Here is a 20,372-nt window from a genome sequence, read left to right as displayed (position 1 = left end):
GAGGAGGTTAGCAATCTCTCCGGGCAGGTGAAGTATCTGCATGGTGAGAAGGCCAAGCTGGAGAAGGAGCGGGACTCCTTGAGGCACAAGATTGGGTCTTTGACTCCAATGGTTGCCGAGATGGACGCGGCAAAGCAGCGAATCGCGGAGCTTGAGGGTGAACTCACTGAGGCGCGGGATGAGGTAAAAAATGCTCGGGACTCTGAAAAAGATGCTGCAGAGTCTGCCACATCATGGAAGGAGAAGGCAGACTACTTGGAGAAGCGCCTTCCCGTGGAGAAGCACGAGGCCGTGGAGGAGTACAAGGCCTCCGAAGAGCTTATTGCTATGCTAGCTGCTGCCCAAGACAAGGCTGTTATCATGAAGTTCAAGGAGTGGGTGGCGGCCGGGTACTTGGATGAAGCCAAATTCAGGCGGGGCCTTCTTGAGAAGAAGAAAGACAAGGAGGCGGCAGCCAAGTCTGGTGCCGGTGGATCCCAGAGTACCGGTGGCAAGCAGTAGTGGAAATTATTATTACTATTATTATTATTATTTTTTTTAGTAGAAATTATCCTTGTCTTGAACAATGGCGTAATTCCTGTGCTTGGTAGTCCAAGCTTTTTGTGCATGGAAATTTTTTGAATTTGAATGGGAATTGGAAAGGAATTAAAATTTCTAGGATTTCGTACCTTGAGCATTTACTTGCATCACTTATTACCGGAATAGAGTAACTGACAATAGCTATGTCCGGGAATGTCCGGGGTAGGTACAAGAAAAAATGCTAGAAGTGGTCTGAATAATTCATTTTTCCATTCAAATACCACATGGTGGTTAAATACAGAATGAGTACCCGGTGGGTAGCTTGCCATAGCTGTACCACATGGTGGTTAGATACAGAATGAGTACCCGATGGGTAGCTTGCCATAGCTGTATGGTCAAAAAAACAAAAGCTAGGACAAGATGCTCCCGGAGCTGCTTGTAATAGTACCGCAGACGCTGGGTATTCCATGGATGCCTGGAAACGGCCCCGTTCATGTCCCGGATGAAAAAGGTTGCGGGGCCTACCTCTTCAATGATCTCGTAAGGGCCTGTCCAGGATGGATCCAGTCCCCGGGGCTCTGGGTAGACCTGCTTCATGACCCAGTCCCCCAACTTCAGTGTGCGGGATTGTACCTTGGCATCGTAATAGCGAGCTATCCTCCGCTTGTTAGCCAAGTTATGCATGTGTGCCACATCCCTTCGTTCCTCGAGTAAATCAGCATCGAGTTGTAGGCCTTCTGAGTTGGTACCCGCATCGAAGTATTCGATCCGGGGACTCTGGACTTGTGTTTCAATAGGGAGTACCGCTTCTGATCCGAAAGCCATGCAGAATGGGGTCTCCCCGGTGGCCTCTGTTGCCGTGGTCCTGATAGCCCACAACACCTCCGGGAGTTTAGCAGCCCAAAGACCCTTGGCTTCGTCGAGCTTCTTTTTCAGTATTTTCTTGATTATCTTGTTGACAGCCTCGACCTGACCGTTGGTCTGGGGGTGAGCCGGGGATGCATAGAGGATCTTGGTGCCCAGGTTCTCTGTGTAAGCCCTCAACTCATCATTGTCAAACTGGGTACCATTGTCCGTGATTATGGTGTCCGGGACTCCAAACCTGCAGTAGATGTTCTTCCACAGGAAATTTTTTACCTTTTCCGTGGTGATGGCGACAAGAGGTTCTGCTTCAACCCATTTTGTTTGATAGTCCACAGCGACGATGGCGTATTTGAATTGTCCCACTGCTGTGGGAAGTTTACCAATCAAGTCCAATCCCCACTGATAGAACGGCCATGGTGCAAGGAGGATGGAGAGGGCAATGGGCGGTGCCCTTGGGATATTTGCATACATTTGGCACTTGTGGCAAGAACTGGATATTGTTTGGGCTAGGGCCGACATGGTTGGCCAGAAATATCCTGCCCTTAGGGTCTTGTGTGCAAGGGATCGGGCTCCGGCATGGTTACCGCATACACCAGCATGTATGTCCTTCATTATTTTGTGACCTTCCTCCGGTGTTACACACTTCAGATTCGGGAAGCAGTGGCCTCTCCGGTATAATTTGCCATTCATGATCGTGTATCGAGCTGACCTTAACTGTAGTCTTCTGGCCTCGACCTTATCGTCCGGTGCTAGGCCGTCGACCATGTATTTCAAAATTGGGTCCATCCATGAAGCTGTGTGATCCACCGCGAATATTTCTGACACCGTTTTAGAAGTGCTAGGTCTTTCGAGTATTTCGACCTTAGTGGCCCCATAGGTAGGACTTGGAGAAGTTGATGCAAGCTTAGCAAGGGCGTCTGCCTTGTCGTTTTCTGCCCTCGGTATTTGGGTAAAAATGTAGGAGGTAAATCTCTGAACTAATGCCCGGGCCAGAGCCTGGTAAGAGGACATGTGGGGCTCCTTTGCCTCGAAGTTACCGCTGACCTGGTTTACGACTAACTGAGAATCACTGAATATACTAAGGTGCTGCACCCCTAGTTCCCGGGCGATCTGCAGACCCGCTATGAGTGCCTCATACTCTGCGGTGTTGTTGGATGCCTTGAAGGCAAATTTGAGGGCGTACTCGTAGACTTGATCGTCCGGGCTAATTAGCAGGATACCGGCTCCGCTTGTTTTCTTGTTGGATGCGCCATCAACATATAATCGCCAAGTGCTTGGTGGAGGTGGATCCGGGGCTAGTGGTTCTTGTGATTCCAGGGATGGGTTATGGGAGGGAATTGACTCAGAAATAAAATCTGCCGCTGCCTGGCCCTTAATAGCTGTCCGGGACTGGTACTTGATATCGAACTCCCCTAGCTCGATGGCCCATTTAATTAACCTGCCCGATGTCTCTGGTTTCTGCAAAACCTGCCTCAATAGGTGATTAGTGAAAACGGTGATTGGGTGTGCTTGGAAGTAATGCCAGTGCTATTTTTTCAATGTCCGGGTACCTGGATTCTGCACCAGTGTACCCTTTTCCAGCGTAGTACACCGGGTACTCGCAATCTGAGTCTTTCCTAATCAGAGCTGAGCTCACAGCTGTTGAAGATGCCGCCAGATATATGTAGAGCATTTCTCCTGGAACAAGTTTGTAGAGTAGAGGTACCTCTGACAAGTATGCCTTCAAGCCAAGAAAAGCAGCCTCGTGCTCAGCTGTCCAGGCTATTACCTCGACGTGCTGGGTTTTTAGCAATTTGAAGAAAGGAGTACACTTGTCCGTCAGCCTGGAGATGAATCTTGACAGAGCGGCCACCTTGCCTGTAAGAGATTAGACCTCGTTCCGGTAGGTTGGGGATACCATGTCTAATATAGCCTGCACCTTCTCCGGGTTGGCCTCAATTCCCCTGTGGCTAATGATGTACCCGAGAAACTTTCCTACCTCGACCCCGAAGACGCACTTCTGTGGGTTAAGCTGCATACCATTGCGTAATATGATGGTGAAGACGGTTGACAAGTCGGTTACGTGGTCCTCCGAAGTTAAACTTTTTACCAGCATATCGTCCACGTAAACCTCCATGATAGTACCGATAACTTCCTCAAACATGGAGTTGACAAGTCGCTGATAAGTGGCACCTGCATTCTTTAATCCGAAAGGCATGACCTGGTAACAATAGAGACCTTTGTCTGTGGTAAAGGCAGTGTGCTCCTCGTCTGCCGGGTTCATTCGAATTTGATTGTACCCACTGAAGGCATCCATGAAACTGAGTAACCAGTACCCAGCAGTGGAGTCGATTAATTGGTCAATTCGCGGGAGCGGGAAGCTATCCTTAGGGCACGCTCGGTTGAGGTTTGTGTAGTCCACACACATGCGCCATGATCCGGGAGATTTCTTTGGCACCATGACCACGTTGGCTAACCACCGGGGGTATGTTACTTCCCTGACAAAGTTGATGGTCATCAACTTCTTTACTTCAACCTGGATAGCCCGGTACTTATCGTGTGTGAAGGCCCTTCGCTTTTGTCTTACTGGTGCCGAATAAGGAACAATACTAAGATTGTGCGTGGCTATCTCCATTGGTATATCGGGCATGTCCTCATATGACCAGGCGAATGCAGACGTGTTAGAGCGGAGGAACGAGATCAACCTTTCCCTGATAACCGGAGACAGCTTAGTACCTATCTTGACAGTCCTGTCCGGGAACTGCTCTGATAGCACCACCTCTTCAATGTCCTCTACGGCACCGGGCCGTTCTTCGTCTGAATCGGTATCACCTCTGGGATCCTCGTACCTGTCCGCCAGAGGGTTAGTAGCTACGGGCAACATCTCAGACTTTCCCCTACCGCGAGATACAGTCAAAGAATAGCATTTCCTCGCCGCGGCCTGATCACCCCGGATCGTAGCAATGCCGACCGGGGTTGGCACTTTCATCATCAGCATGTGACCGGCAATGAAGGTTTTCAGACGCCAAAGTGCCGGTCGACCCAGGATAGCATTATAGGATGAAACGCAGTCCACTACGATGAACTCTGTTTTGATGGTTGAACAATTCGGACTTTCGCCTACCGTGATCGATAGGTAATCTGATCCAAGTGGTTGGACGATATCTCCTGAAAAAGCTAATGAGGGGCTCATTATCTTGTGACAGCTTGGCTCTTCCCCTGTTCAAAGCTTTGTACGCATCGCGAAATAATACGCTAACTGAGGCCCCGGTGTCCACGAGCACCCGAGACATTATATAATGGTCCATTTGGAGCGTGATTAAGAAGGGGTCATCATGGGGTATCTTCAGATCGGCTTCCTCCTCCTGCAGGAATGTCACCGATGCCCATCCGGTATCACCATCTCGCTGCGGGGCCTTGTGGAAATTGAAAACTTCCGGATGACCGAAACTAGAATTTCGCTTCTTCCTTTGGGGAGGTAACTCTTTCGGGCCCCCACCGTGGATCGTGAAGATCTGGCCGTACACGTCCACAGCTCCTATCTCCTTAGCAGGCAGGTACCGTTGAAGCTTGCCCCTCTGGATAAGGGACTCGATAGTATTTTTTAAAGCAACGCAGAGATTGGTATTGTGTCCGGCATCCTCATGATAAGTGCAGAACCTTCCGGTATCCTGCTGGGTAAGTTTACTCTTCGGGAACTTCCTTGGGGGTGGGCCCGGTATCTCATCCTTGCTTTCGTTCCAAATAGTCTCGTATGAAGCGTTAAGGATTGTGAACACCTCATACCGGGGTGGTGGTGGTGTTCGCGGGGCCTGCTGTACCCTCGGCTCCCGGTGAGGGTGAGTGGTCCCATAACTGTTAGACCTGGACGAGGACTCTTTGCTTCTTTTGCTCGAGGTATGAGGTGACCTGTCATGACTATGGGCCCACTCCCTCTTCCGTGGCTCATCCCTGACCGTCGAGGCCGGGGTGTGAACCCTTAGCTCTGGTCTGGGGGTGTCCCCGTACGTTTCGAATTCAGCCTGAGCGTGTCTGATGGCAGTGGCCATCAGCTCGTCGTAGTTAGCTGGAGGATTATGATTGATCCCATAGAGAAATTCTCAGCGTCTTAAGCCTCTCTTGAAAGCCAGCTCGGCCAGTTCCTTATTAAGGTCCCGGCACTTAGCGGCAGCCGCCTGCCATCGATTTACAAAAGACTTCAAAGTTTCATTCTCTCCCTGCTGGACCTTTAACAGGCCTTTTGGTGTGTGTATCCCATCGGTGCGTAAGATGAATCGAGCTACAAACTTGTCCGCTAACTCCTTGAAATTCCCTACAGAATCGACCGGCAGTTCGTAGAACCAACTCAAAGCTTCCCCTGACAAGGTCTCCTGGAACATATTACAACACACCTCATCCGTATATCCCTTAGCGCTTGTTTGCGATCGGAAGGCCTGTAGATGTTGGTAGGGGTCTCCAACTCCCGTATAGTCAATCTTCAGTGGCTTCGATATATCCGCTCGAATGGCTCCTCTAACCTGTTGGGTAAAAGGGCCCGGGCGGTCCTCGTAGGTGGTCATGGCTCTCCAGGTGTCCCTATTTTCTGTGGCCTGCACCCTTGCCTGCAGGGCATGCAAAGAGTTGCTCATTTGCATAAGTAATGCCGTGTTTGCATCGGTTACCGGGGGGATATTCAGAACGGGCTGTGGTAACGGTGGTGGTGGTAGATGCCTCAAGCTTTCCGGGAACAAGTCTACCGGCACTTGGATTATCCGTTGACCGCCTTCCGTAGAAGGTGCTGGGGCGGTGTTGGAGTCTCCTGCTATCGGGGCAGCGTTCACGCTTGCTGCTAGTTGGGATGCTCTAGCCAAGGCCTGGGTGAGTGCCTCGTTGTGCTGGTGCCTCCTGTCCAGTGCTCGGGCCAGCGCTGTGTTTTCATCTTCCAAATCCTGTATTCTCTGTTGCGTAAGGCGGTTTGTTTCCCTATCGGTATTCTGTTGTTCCCGATCGATCCTGGATTGTTCCCTGAAGGTTGCTATCTCAGCTCGCATAGACTCCAACTCCGATACCGGAGCCACTTGGTCCGGGACCTGCGGGTCCAAGGATCCGAGACCATGCATTCCTCCAACACATGGCGTTTCTGCTGACGAAGTTCCCGGAGAGAATATCAGTGCCCGGGCGACACTTCTACCCTCTCCTGCCGTTCCTTCCGGCTCAGTCATGATTCACCCCTATCTGGCGCGCCAATGTTTCTGGTGGCTTTCTCCGGGTACCTCACACAGAATGCTATACCGTCTAGGGTACCGATGCAACTCCTAAATCTTGTACCAAGAACACACGCTTAGAGGGGTAAACCGTACCGGACGGTTTACGCCTCTCCGATGCCTGAGTGAGAAACTAATATAGATGTATAACGAGTAAATAGTGGACAAAGGAGTTATTACCCGTAAAAGGTGGTTGTGCTAATGCCTTTATACTCGAGCATGGGAAAGGAGTCTCCCCTATCTTCGATGTGGGACACAGGTTGCTCCTCTGATGCCATATCAGCCCTCCTGCTGTGTAAATCGTTGGGCTGTGCTGGCCTGTCCCGGGCCCTGGGTGCCCGGGGTGGTATCCCATATGAGCCCCGCCATGGTGGGTCGTGAACCCGGCCCATGGCATAGTACCTGGGAGTACCGATGGGGCCCAGCCGATAGTGCCAAACTTAGTTGAGACTTCCCTAGTATGTACAGTATGTGAGTTTGAGCGGATATCTTGACTAGTGCGCGTAGTGGTGTGCAAAGTCCAAAAGTCATACATTAGTGGATCCATTACGCTACTCTCACAACAATGTGAGAGAATGCTTCCTGCTTGCTATGGATTCGGCCAAATTGTCTAATTCTGCTGACCAGTTCCACCCCCTCGTGAGGATTTCACCTCGAGGGTATCCAACCTTCTCGAAATTCCCTAAATAGATTGGGTCATCTCTTTTGACTCGTCTCCTAACTAGAACATGATTTAATCTCGCCTAGATCTGCTTTGAGAGGATTTCACCTCATTTAAACTTGTCTTGAGGGGACTTCACCTCACCTAGATCCGTCTTGAGGGGATTTCGCCTCGAGCAATCTCAAAAACAGGTAGGGTTGCTTCTCCTTCAGCCCATTTCTTGATTAGTAACCCATTATTTCTCATCTCTTGCGTCTCCTCTGGCCCGTTTCTTAACTAGAACATGATTTAATCTCACCGGAATAGATTTCATCTAATCTAAACTCGCCTTGACCTCTGTCCTTGCTTCTTAATTCCAAAAAAGATACAGTATATCAAGGCAAATGACACGTGTAGGTATGCACATAGGACACTCTGAGTGAGGTAGATTAAGTATATATTCGTATAAATTCCAATTTCTGCAACTGAATTGTCTAGCCTACACGCATCACAACTACTTCGATTTCCAAGAATTGTAGTTTTTCAGATTCATGCAACCAAGAAAAATAGAAAAGAAAACAAAATAGCGATTCCATATGTTCAAGCACATGAAAAGAATGTCAAATTCCAGTAAAAGAATTGATATTCATTGTTCAACAAGCTAGCTGATCATCCTAGCAGAAGGGGAAAAGATTGAATTCACACAAGGAGGTGCCAGTATTCAATTATTCAAGAACAGGACAGAGATAGACCACGTACGTTGAAGCTGAATGTATGGATAGAGACCTGTTATTGCAAGACGATGGCCAACGGTGTCGTCTCTGAGCGTATAGGCGGCGTTCCCTGCAGGGTAAACAATAAAGACAATTGTGAAATAAGAGAAAAAGAGGAATCAGGGTTTCAGCTAAGAAAAGAAAAAGGGCCTACCTTGAAGGGGAATTAGGGTTTCAGACTTTCAGTAACTCCAAGAAAGATTCAGAAGGTTGGAGACACATATATAGCTAGTGAGGGTATGAAGAATGTGGATCAGTGATCGAACTGACTCATAAAAAATAAAGGGAAAATTTCGCAAACAGTACACCAAGTAAAGGCCACTAATAATTCTTATACATAAAGTTCCAAACCAAACATTTCGGTACACGAAATCTGAAACTCGACCCACTATCAGTACACGACGTCAATTTTTGACAGCAAAATATCAATTATGCCCTCAATTCTTTTTTTTTTTTAATAAATTTTTTTTTCTGTTATTTTTTTTTCCTTCGTTTTTTCTGATATTTTTTTTCCCTTCATTTTTATCTCTTTCTTCTTCCTCACCTCCACGCTCACTCCCTCGCTTCCAACGCCTCCCTTGCCCTCCAATTGGTGAGATTTATGGTCCTACAGCTTATATTTGTAACTCAGCCAATATTTAGTCATGTGAAAAGAAAGAAAGAGATAAAAACGAAGGAAAAAAAAACGAAGGAAGAAAAAAAAATTACAGAAAAAAAAAATAACAGAAAAAACGAAGGAAAAAAAAATTATTAAAAAAAAAAAGAACTGAGGGCATAATGGACATTTTGGTGTCAAAAATTGACGTCGTGTATTGATAGTGAGTCGAGTTTTAGATTTCGTGTACCGAAATGTTTGGTTTGGAACTTTATGTATAAGAATTATTAGTGACCTTTACTTGGTGTACTGTTTGCGAAATTTTCCCAAAAATAAAAGAGTACATAAAGAATGGGATTCCTCAAGGGAACCGGTCATAATATTATTGTCATTATTGGGCTGGGTTGATATTCATTGTCTTTTCATTATGCGATCCACTTATAGTGTCAAGTCTATCAATGTCGTTTAGAGCATTTCTAGTGGAATATAAATGCAAATTCATGTGGATATCTCCTCTTGTTATATTTGACAGAATTTCATCTCCAATAGAGTGGTTTTTGCTGATGTGTAAAAGACTTATGGCTTTCATCTATCATATGACTGTCCATGGTCTTGACCCTAAGCGGGATTTGTTTCGTCCAAGGGATGATGACGAAGACGTGTTAATTGGCAGAAGTGTCTTACCTAAGTGCAATAGGTGCATTATTGTACTTAACACAATACAAGACTGGACACCTCATTTGTTATGAACTTGTTGGCTAGATGTAGCCCTGCGCCAACGTGATACCATTGAATTGGTGTAAAGACAATCTTTCGATACTTAAAGGGTACGATATATATGGGCTTGGTTTATCCCTACAAAGAGAAGAGGAATAACGGAATTATGGAAAGGGACCGCATATGGCAAAGCGCCACCTTTTACACCGCCGTAGCAAGCTATGTCGCCTCCGCCGGCACTACCGCGGCGGCCAAGGGTGGCCGACCTCGTCTACCTCGCTTACATCAAAACGATGGTGATGTTTTGATGGGTTTTGCTGATGCAGGGTATCTCTCTAACCCTTGCAAAGGTCGCTCCCAAACGGGTTATGTCTTTACCATGGGAAGCACCGTGATATCTTGGAGGTCTACAAAACAGACTCTTGTTGCTACTTCCTCGAATCATGCAGAGATTATTGCTCTACATGAAGTTGTGCATGAATGCATATGGCTAAAATCTATAATTAGACATAATCGAGGAACTTGTGGTTTGAAGTCTACCACAGATGAACCTACATGTATTTATGAGGATAATGCAACTTGTATTGAACAAATGAAGTTATGTTTCATTAAAGGCGACAACGCCAAGCATATATCACCTAAGTTCTTTTACAGTCAGCAACAACAATCACTTCTAAAGATTGAAGTGAATCAAATCCAATTAGAGGATAATGTAGCGGACTTATTCACTAAGTCGTTACCTAAATCCACCTTCGAGAAACATGTGAAGAGCATTGGATTGAGAAAGTTATCCGAACTCCCATGATTGTAGTAATTAGGAGGAGATGTCAACATCATGGGGAGGTATGATGTCTACATGTTCGATCTCGAAGAGTGAAGGACGTGTTATACTCTTTTTCTCCTCCTCGAGGTTGTTTTTGTCCCACAGGGTTTTTATTACTTGAGCAAGGTTTTTAACGAGCCAACGATCAAAGTGTCGCCACCAAGTTTAAGCGGCACAAGGGCGAGTGTTGAAGAATTTTGACATTTAGTGTGCCTTGTCAAACTAGGATTAGTTCTATAGTTGTAATAGAAGAGATTTCATATTCCGAGTTAGAATAGAAATCGTTGTACTCCAAGATTATGTACTTTGTAATCCCTATATATAGGGCTCCTATTATCAATGAATATATACAACTATATATTCTCTCAATTCTCTCTGCATTGCAATTTCCTTAAACAAAAAGTATACATATAAACAATCACGGAGAACAACTTTTGGGGAGTCTATGCCCTAAATGAACCATTGAACTTAATTAATTGATGGACTTTGCAGCATTTTATGGCCAATCTTATTAAAACTTATTAAACAAGAGAGTTTACTCATAAGTAAAGAGGTTTTATTTGTACTTTTGACCCCTAAGAAGGTAGTAAAGTAAGATCATCAGTGCATACTCTCACAGGATTTGCTAGACTATGCATGATGGCGGAGGCGCCATTTTTCTTGTATGAAAGAAGCTGCCACATGTTCCCACTCCGGCAATTGAGCACCATCTACTCGATCAAGCTCCTCCCTTCTAAAATGCCACCAAAAGTTGGAGACAACACTCTTCAAGTCATGCGCCCCTAAAGCAAATCCTTCAATTCTTGTTTGGGCCTTCACAACTCTGGTTGAGATGGGAAAGTCTGAAAAGGCAGCAAGTTTTGATATGCAATTTAAGAGTTCTTCTCCACAAAGATCACCTCTCTTGAGGTACTTGATGACGGAGGAACTTCTTGTTGCGCCATTGGTACTACTAGTGATGTAAGTCCATGCGGTGCCTTGCGTGATGAAAAGCATCATCTCAAGTGGCTGTCCCTCTTGAATAATGTTGCAGCCCTCGGTATAGGTCACTGGCTTGAGATGCTCGCAAATTGTTTCCAGTACTTGTTCATTCATAGTTCTAAACATGTCAACCTATATTAATCAATAACACGTACATATACAAAGTACTTTAGAACTATGAAGAGAATATATAACTGATGAGTCAAATAATTTATGTATATACGAAAAGTTTGGATGTATATAGAAATCCTCTCGGTAGTTTTGAAGTTGATAGACAAATCAAGTACAACTTACTTCCTTCAGCGAAGCCAAGCGAAGAATGTACATGATACGCCTTTTCTGTACTATGGGGAGAATGCTGAGGACATTGTGCATATCGATATCTTTTTTTTCTTCAAGTTTTTCTTTTACATTTTTCATGATCATTTTCTTTAACCGCTTCAGATCTTTTCGAGGGAGGTTATTTTTTGATAACCACAAATCTACCTCTAGACTCATCGTTTTTACCTTCCTCTCCATTTTAAGCTGATCTGATCTGCTTTTTAAAGCCTGCATATGTTTAATCCACAACAAATAGTAATTATATATTCTAAGAAATTTTAATTCAAGAGTATAGCATACATGAGCGAAGTACAAGCTACACGATTAAGCAGCTGTGAGCACTGAGATAATTAATCCTTTCAATAGAAGACTATCAAATCAGGAAATGGCCGCTATGTTGGTAGATACAAAGAGTTATGACCACAGTTCTCTATATTTGAATCCTGTTTAGTTATTCTGATCAATCAGCTTGCCTCTTATATTACGTACTTACTGTAAATATGCTCTTTCCTAATACATGTAGGACCAGAAAAATCACATAGCTTATGCTTTAATTAACTAGCTAGTAAACACAGGCTGATCGATGACCACGAACCTGAACTCTTGCATTGAGATATAGTAGAAAAAGCACCAAGCCAGTTATAGATACCAACACCGCAAAGATAATCTCCACTATATGGGGACCGGTTTGAAGATTGGAACCAAAAGAACTGCAAGAAAGAAACATAAAACGTATAAGAAAGTTTCTTCATTGTTTAGTAGAAACATTGAGAAATATGAAATTGAGACCCAAGAATTTGGGTGTATAAGTAAAAGCTCTTAACTACTAGAGTTGAACCAAAACCAACGTGTACTATATAATAACTTCTCGATATGTGCCATGCTCTTGTTAAGGGGCCTCTATTATAATATGAAAATGTACTAATTTAGATATTGACAATGAGACTAATATGTATATAATGATACCGGATGGTCAGTAATATTAACATGAAACTTTATTGAATGTACAAACCTAATATTTCTTAAACCCCACCAAAAACATTGCAACATCTTTCGTGGAACAGATGTTGATGAACTTGTCATATTAGACTGAAGAGCGTAAAGATAAATGCCAAAGTCGAAGATTGGTGGACTTGCATCTATATTGCATGCTTCCTCTAAATGCTTGATATTGATGATTTTATTGTTGCCCTCGGTGTAAGTACTACAGTAGAAGTGATTTAGTGGGTAACTATCACATATCGGTTGTTGATCTGTAACATTCATACACACAACGTCGCTCGTCCAACAATCTACTTCTCGTTGTAGAGCAAGACCGTACCACAATGCTCCAAATAGCTAGAGAATTAAGAGAAGATATTAGCATTATTATATATAGCCTCATCTCTCACGATTGAAATAAGAATCAACAACTGCATAAATAAATATATATATATATATATATATATATATATATATATAGCAAGGAATTTATGGTATGATTTCTGTCTTAATTTCGTTTATTTTGTTATTTCTTTACTCAAGTGGAGAGATTTTACTAGACAACAGTTACATAAGTTAAGATATGGGAGATATATCCAAGACTGAAACTCACATGAGCAGCAAGTACGAAGGGAAGAAAGTCCAAAATAGCCTGAAGAAATCTTCCTACTCCAGTTTCTATGTTCGGAATTCCCTTAAGCGATCCATAGGTGTAGTAAATACGCATGACAAATTGAACCGGATTGACCCGAAACAAGTTAAACTTATTATATTGTGCAAATGTTCCGGTGAGTGCCACTGCCTGTAGACATTAATTGTACAGTCACAGTTAAATTCATTTAGTATTGCTGCCCATAATCTTGTGCGTTTTAGGATTTATACCATCTTTTCCTAGTGCATGGTAATCAATTCGCAGCAAACTGATCAGTAAAACAGTAAATAATATACTTGGAAAAGGCTCCATCTGTTACCTGTAGGATTGGAAGAGCAACGAAAATGCGAAGTAGAACGGGAAAACGCTTGCGAATACTTTCCTTTAGTGATTTCTTTTTCTTCGAATTTAAGGAGGCAGCAAACTTAGCATCAGTAATTTTTCGACGTAAGAAAATGATAATGTCCATTGTATAAAAAAGATCTACAGCAGATCTTAAGCCCACAAATGTCCACATCAACTTTTGATCCCAAAAGTAGCATGTCCTGTCCTTGTCGACGACCGGAATGTAACTGTACACAGGATCAAGGAAGACACCAATTCCACACGATATCATAAAGATTACATCCCACATCGGAAAGAAAATCTTTGGCTCGTCGTCATCATGTAGATTCAGAATGTCCTTTACTTCTGGCCACTTTTTTATTCTTGTACTTGAAGATTCTGTCACCTGTACACCATTCCATTGTGTATTACTGGACCAGAGCACAATATACATATAAAAATTAAACACATGCACGTATCCAAAAAAGGAAACATCAAATTTATAGAAATATGCATCTTTGGTCTCAGTTTAATGAATGCTGAAGAATCAGAGTTTGATCAAACAGAATTTCTTTGCGGGGAGAAGGTGCTAACTTGTCTTTCATTTACTAATTAGGAAAATTCAAACTTAGCATTGGCAGCCTACTATGGGTTTATTTTTTCAGTTTGTGATATTAGTAAACATAATTAGTTAAAACCTTACCTCAACCGATACATTATCTGCCGGGTTGTTCATATCTTGATCAAGCTAGAGATCTGATTCTGGAGCAAGTACCGTTAATTAAGCCACTTCAAAATAATATATTCAGTACATGCAAAATGAAGAACCGACATAAGAGAAGTAACATAACTATACTTGCACGTTAATTAAAGCTCACATGTACGCTTATACTTGAGGTTGGGTCAGGCAAGGTGTAACAAGAGAGCAGAGAGATTGGTTGTAAACAGAGGAAGGTAATTAAGTTTGATTCATAGCACCTCAAGCGACCTCGTTTTATAGGTAGACGATGGGAATTAAGAAACATATAAAACAGTTTATTTATTTATTTTTTATAGTAAAATAACGTCTGACTCCCTCCTCTAAAACAATCTAAACCTATTACATCATGACGAAAGACATTCATAGTAGTTAGGGGAAGAGAGAGTTGACATTGGCTAATTGGCGGCTTAATTATGATTTATGAGTATAAAAAAAAGGATCAATTACAAAATACCCCCGAACAGCCTCACATTTTCATACCCAACTATTAAATTTTGCATATGCATACCTTAAGTTTCATTCCATTAACAATTTTATACCTTGACTACTAACACTGTTAAAAAATATGATGATATTCAAGGGCATCTTCATCAATTCATCAATTTTGTATTTAAAATTAAGATTTCTTCATTGAACTTTGTAATTAAAATTAAACTTTTCTTATTAGGATTGTTTCTCATGTTGCTCAATCCCGAGAACATTTGTTCACTGATGAACGCCAAGACGAATTGGTTGTTCTGATTGAATTGTCTCCTATTGGCTTCTAATTTATTTAATTATTATAATTTTTATTTTATTTTGATTTGCTTAATATATATATATATATATATATATAAATGAATTCTTCTAGTCATTTTTCATCCATAATGTTTGGCTAAAATTTTGCTGCAGCTGGTCAACAGTCTCTTTTCTTGCGCGGGCGTGCCAGCACCGTCGGGTGCGGTCGTCGGGGGTGTCCCTTGACCTGACTTCTGTTGAGCGATTGTAGACGAGGAGAGCACCAACCTCGTCGCGGGATTCTTTGTGCCTCGTGGCGAGGACTTTTGCTGAGCTTCTTGAAAATCACAATCGATACTCGATGTTGTAGATCGAGCAGAGCGAGAACCACTGGGAAGTGAGGAGAACTTGCTAAAGCGGGACTTTAGCTTGGCTGGGTTGCTAGGGCGTTACCCTTGCTTGGCTGGTTCTGTAACCGTTGTGGTCGCGGCACTACCGTCGGCTCCCGAGGAGACTAGGACCGAAGCACGTTGACAGAGGGTTTGGTGGCACTGAAAGTCGGCTTCTGAGAAGACTAGGACTAGGAGTGTGATCACCGGTAAGAGAAAGAGAAGGAGAGGAGTTGCTCTTAGAGAGGTTGCTCTAGAGAGAACTTAGATCATCTTAGAGATGTTGAATGTGAATGTGTATTTTAGAATGAGAGGAGAATGTGTTTATATAGGGAAGAAAAAGAAGAGTGAAATGATGAGTGGAAGAAAAATAATGAAAGTGGAGTATGAAAGTGATTTGTAAAATATGGAAAAGATAGAGAAATGATGAAATGAAAGCAAAGCATGAAGGTGTAGAAACATGGAAGTGATGATGATCTATTAAAGAGATTGTCTTGAAAAATATATCCAAGGAAAAGAAGAAAAGCATCTAGCTTTCTTCATGTGGGTAGGAAACATGAACATGTGAATATTGAGCTGGTTTTAGGTCAGTTTCTGCCCCTTTATTCCTTCAATTATTTCTCTAACAAGACTTCAGAATGAGCCTTCGACTTCTTCATAAAAAATGTTCCACTATGAGTGTAGATCATCCTGACAAATTTTCAGAGCTTTATTCCATGAGGTTGGGCTGGAAATGCTGCTGGACCTCTTACAGGTCCAGTTTTCCAGTTTTGCTTCTATAGAAAATTGGACTGATTGTTTGAAGGCCTTCCACTCAAAAATATCTCTGGCACTCTTCATAAGAAATGATCCCTGGGCTGTCTAGAATGGATCTGCAGAGTTTCAGCTCATTTCAAGTTCATTTGGTCAGGCGGCCGCCCCTCCTTCCTTGTTTAGCTCGGTTTCTCCTAGCCGAAGTAGGAAAATGTGCTAAAGTTAACTTTTCATGCTTCCATGCTTCCATAGTAGGCTTTATTTAGCCTCTAAATATATATTTCGAGCTTGTCGACAATATATAGCCTGAGCCACTGACATTGGCTCAATTTCTCCAAGACGTGCCTTGTCAGGCCAAAATGCTCATTTTGGGTCCAAACACATAATAATATTTGTTTCAAAGAATATAGTTTATTAGTTTTAGGGTTTGTTGAATATTTTGACAAACTACTATGACGTTTTTAGTTTCTTGCTTGTACCATAATTGCGTGATTGGCAAAAGAGGGCTAGTTGAATGATTTCCTTTCCGTAGAGGGCGAGGTTTGTTCATTCTTAGATAGACTTACTTAAATGTGAGCGTCCAGTAGATCTTAATGGTCTGCTCTAGCTTAGGTAGGTAGTCCAGATTTTCTTGCCGGATTTCTTATGTAAGTTCTTGTATACTATAGATTTTGGCTGTTGATCTAATGAATTCAACTTCTAATTCAAAAATATTTTGACAAACTACTAATATTTGATAATTTCAAGAAAAAAGATTTGTTAAAGTAAATGTAAAAAAATCATAAAGTCATTGAGGTGATGAAAATGTCCATAAATTTTAACGGTGTTAGTGGTCAAAGTATCAAAATGTTACTGAAATGAAATTAAAAATATGCAAATGCAAAAACTTGATAGTTGTGTATAAAAATGAAGATAAACTCATAATTTGGAGGATATTTTATAATTTATCCTAAAAAGAAAAAAAATATTCATATTTGATTATTCATACTAACTAGGGGAAGAGAGACTTGACATTGGCTAATTGGAGGTTTAATTATGAGTATAAAGAAAAAATAGTTCATATTTGATTAGTCTTTGTTTTCGCTCGTCACCAACCCCAGCCAACAAGCACTGTATTATTTAGTAATGGACTAGCTAAAGTCTTTATTTATTATCAGAATTGAGTGAAGTCGTCTCACTGCCTTAAAAATGAACTAGTAAGATTGCCCGCGCTATGCGGCGGGATGTACTATGATTCGAGTGAAATTGAAAGGTGTCTGTAAACTATGCTATTGGATGAAGCAGAAAAGCAGTGAAATACATTTAAGTGGAGGGTGTAGTTTTTAACTGAAAGATTTGTGTTTATCGCCAACTTAGTTAGAATCGAGTTAGTCTCCTTGGGGAAAACGCGGTAGTGCTATCAAAGAGAACTGGTGGGTTGGAAGCAGCATATCTGCCAATGCTTGCTTTAGCTCAACTAATTCAATAGTGAGGTGAACTACTGCAAACTCTCCATAATACAGAAATCCATTCCCATAGGGCGTTATTTTAATTGTCGAATGGATTGTATATATTAAAGATTCATAAGCCGTTACTAATGCAAAGGTATCGTGATTTTAGTTTTCAAATGAAATTAAAGAACACAACTTACTACTTCCATCAGCATGTTAACGTCTGATTCAGCCAACTGCTAACCAACCCTTTAAAGAGCAGTCTTCAATTCCTCATGAGTTATTTTGCCATCTTTATCAGTGTTCATCTTTAACAGATAAGTGTTCTGCAATTATCCGCAGTATTTGGTATTCTCTTTTTCACCTTCACGCTGAAGACAGCAATATCCAATACTTAGAACTGCGAAACACAACCAAATAACAGATCAAACACGAAAATCCAATTTCAGCGAAAAACACAAACCAAAACCCAGAAATCTAAAACCCTTAATTTCCATCCAAACATAGCAACTCTTAAACAAAACCCAGCAATATTTAGAATCCGGTGAAAAAACATAGAAATTTTGGAGAATTGGAAAGTGGGATACCAAGCTTTTTTTGCTCTTGATGTCGGTGGCACACTCTTGACTCTAGACAAAGGCTTCCAGACCTCACAGTCATCCTTATCCATACACCAATGGCAGCCTCAAATTATCAGCTAGACAAAGGCTTCCAGACCTCACAGTCATCCTTATCCATACACCAATGGCAGCCTCAAATTATCAGAAAAAAATCAAGGGCAAAAGCGTCAGTTTACTGTCCTTAGAACAGTGTAGCAGTGAACCGACACTTCATATATATACTAGAAATTTTGCCTGCGCTTTGCCGCGGGATTTAGTGTTATCAATAAATTATAAGCCTTGATTTAAAAAAGACCTTAGTATCAATTGAAACTTAAAACCAAATTATTTTCATTCACATGTTAATATAATATACTAATACAGAAAATTTAGAAAGAAAAAACTCACTCAAGAGCAGAATTTTAGATAACTGAATAAAACAGTTTTAGATCAAAATTTTGGCAGCCACTTCTTTTGAAACAAAGCTAAACCTTCCTCCAAAAATTGACCAAAATCTTGGATCTCTCCTGAGGTTCAGTGCAACATTGTCATTATGAAATTCTACCAATCTCAGTCCCTGCAAGATAAAATGTTTGATCATTAAATTCCACAACGCATATTTGACAAATTTTTCTCATCTAATATGGAATTATAGCAAGAGCTAGACAATGGCGGAGCTAGGATTTTAAAATAGGGTGGGCTAGAAAATTTAATGCACCGGTTGAAGTGGTCACACAAGTTACTGGTGGGCGTTTGCAGTTGCATCGCAATCAATATGATGGCATAATTAGAGACCATATAGTGGGGAATGATAGTGATGATGGCTCAGCTGATCAATGGCGGAGCTAGGATTTTAAAATAGGGTGGGCTAGAAAATTTAATGCACCGGTCGAAGTGGTCACACAAAATACTGGTGGGCGTTTGCAGTCGCATCGCGATCAATATGGTGGCATAATTAGAGACCATATAGTGGGGAATGATTAAACCACATGTTTTATTAGTAACATGTTTTATTCTTTCCTTAAATTAAACCACATCATATATTAATTACATATTAAATAATCAAATAGCTAACTGATCCAAAAAAATCAACATTATAACATTTGATAGAAATTCGATAACAAAAGCCTTAGGACAAAAAAACATATCTACTCAAATTTTATCTTGTGCTCTTGAATATAACCAAAAAATTTTAATTATTGAATTTGTATCATAATTCTCAGCCAACTCTTATTCTGACCTAATTTACCTAAAAAAAGCAAAGCAAGCTTTTTATGCGAATATGTCTCTTAAAGCAGAATAGAAAATAAAACACAATCAAGTACTTCAAGCAAAGAAATAACATAGATATGACCCAAAAAAATTAACATATGGGCTAACTTTAGAAATTTGAGGTGGGCTACTTTTTAATATTTAATTTTTTAAACTAAAATTAAGCTATAAATGATTTTTTTTCAAAATTTGGGGTGGGCTGTAGCCCAGCGGAGCCCGTGTATAGCTACGCCTTTAGAGCTAAAGTAAGTGTTAATACTTACCAAGAAATGTGGGGAGTAAGGAAATGCAGCAACATAGCTTGCCTGATGCCTCGTGAATGATATGATTCAGTTAAAGTCAGTCTGCAAAAAAATTGCATTGAGGTTAAGTAATTAATATGATAATATTATCACTTGCTGATATAAATTGTTTCCCAATGTCCTCAAATTTCTGAGTCTCTGCATGAGTATACACAATTTAATTAAGAACAGCGATACCATGCACCAGTGAAAGGCACAGTCTTTCACTTGCTCTTCTACCACAAAAAACTCTATGACTACCGAACCCGAGTGGCTAGAGGAACCTTACCGAGCTCTATATACTAACTAAAAAATGCACCCGCGCGATGCTGCGGGAATATGAGCAATATTGTTTGATTCGATGCTACTGAATTTAGAAACATTGTTATATTACATTGCTACATTATATGTTATATCCTAACAACAGTAGGTGTTTATGTACAAAGTCTGATTCGTCATTTGCAACAAATGATAAGTCCTCCGAAATTTCAGTTGAGCTGTTGTAATTGGAAAACATAAGTAATAATGTCAATCAATAAGAAAGAGTGATTATTTGGTTCTGTAAATTGAAATCATTGAAATGGTTTTGTATGGAGTAAGCACAAACATTAATCAATGAGGCATTGGAATGTAAAGATGAGGTTACCTATAAACAACCAGCTGCATATGACGTGATCAGAGCTCTGCAAAATACTGATGTGAAGTGAAACGTAGAGTGCAATGAGTGTTGAGATATTTAGCAATGTGAGTATACTATGT

The 20,372-nt window shown here is 41.5% G+C and overlaps 1 protein-coding gene across 8 annotated transcripts; it reads right to left on the bottom strand.

Moving 5' to 3' along the window:
- Positions 1-10,615: 10,615 nt before the first annotated feature.
- On the bottom strand, positions 10,616-18,708 carry LOC133713891 (cyclic nucleotide-gated ion channel 1-like). Of its 8 annotated transcripts, none has more exons than XM_062139916.1 (10): positions 18,469-18,708; positions 18,049-18,213; positions 17,662-17,861; positions 14,116-14,174; positions 13,408-13,843; positions 13,050-13,238; positions 12,468-12,793; positions 12,051-12,165; positions 11,429-11,683; positions 10,616-11,266 (listed from the first exon to the last, which is right to left on the bottom strand). In XM_062139916.1, the coding sequence occupies exons 4-10, from the start codon at positions 14,127-14,129 to the stop codon at positions 10,784-10,786; spliced, it is 1,818 nt and encodes a 605-aa protein (XP_061995900.1). In that variant the 5' UTR covers positions 14,130-14,174; positions 17,662-17,861; positions 18,049-18,213; positions 18,469-18,708; the 3' UTR covers positions 10,616-10,783. The 8 variants fall into 8 exon arrangements, with proteins under 8 accessions (XP_061995900.1, XP_061995899.1, XP_061995903.1 ...); XM_062139915.1 differs by having other exon boundaries at positions 14,116-14,201; positions 18,469-18,637; XM_062139919.1 differs by having other exon boundaries at positions 13,408-13,818; positions 14,116-14,201; positions 18,469-18,637.
- Between the last annotated feature and the right edge of the window lie 1,664 nt (positions 18,709-20,372).

This window comes from Rosa rugosa, chromosome 6 (assembly GCF_958449725.1).
Source record: "Rosa rugosa chromosome 6, drRosRugo1.1, whole genome shotgun sequence".
Classification (NCBI taxonomy): Eukaryota; Viridiplantae; Streptophyta; class Magnoliopsida; order Rosales; family Rosaceae; genus Rosa; species Rosa rugosa.
Note: the sequence above shows the minus strand (reverse complement) of the source record. Positions and strands in the feature narration are given on the sequence as shown.

What these genes read in the sequence shown, in the direction of transcription:
- LOC133713891 (XM_062139916.1), bottom strand. An exon ending in TTGCTCTTCCAATCCTACAG is followed by an intron (nt 13,239 to 13,407) that starts GTAACAGATGGA and finishes TAATGTCTACAG; the next exon opens with GCAGTGGCACTCACCGGAAC. An exon ending in GCTTGGCTTCGCTGAAGGAA is followed by an intron (nt 11,267 to 11,428) that starts GTAAGTTGTACT and finishes TGATTAATATAG; the next exon opens with GTTGACATGTTTAGAACTAT.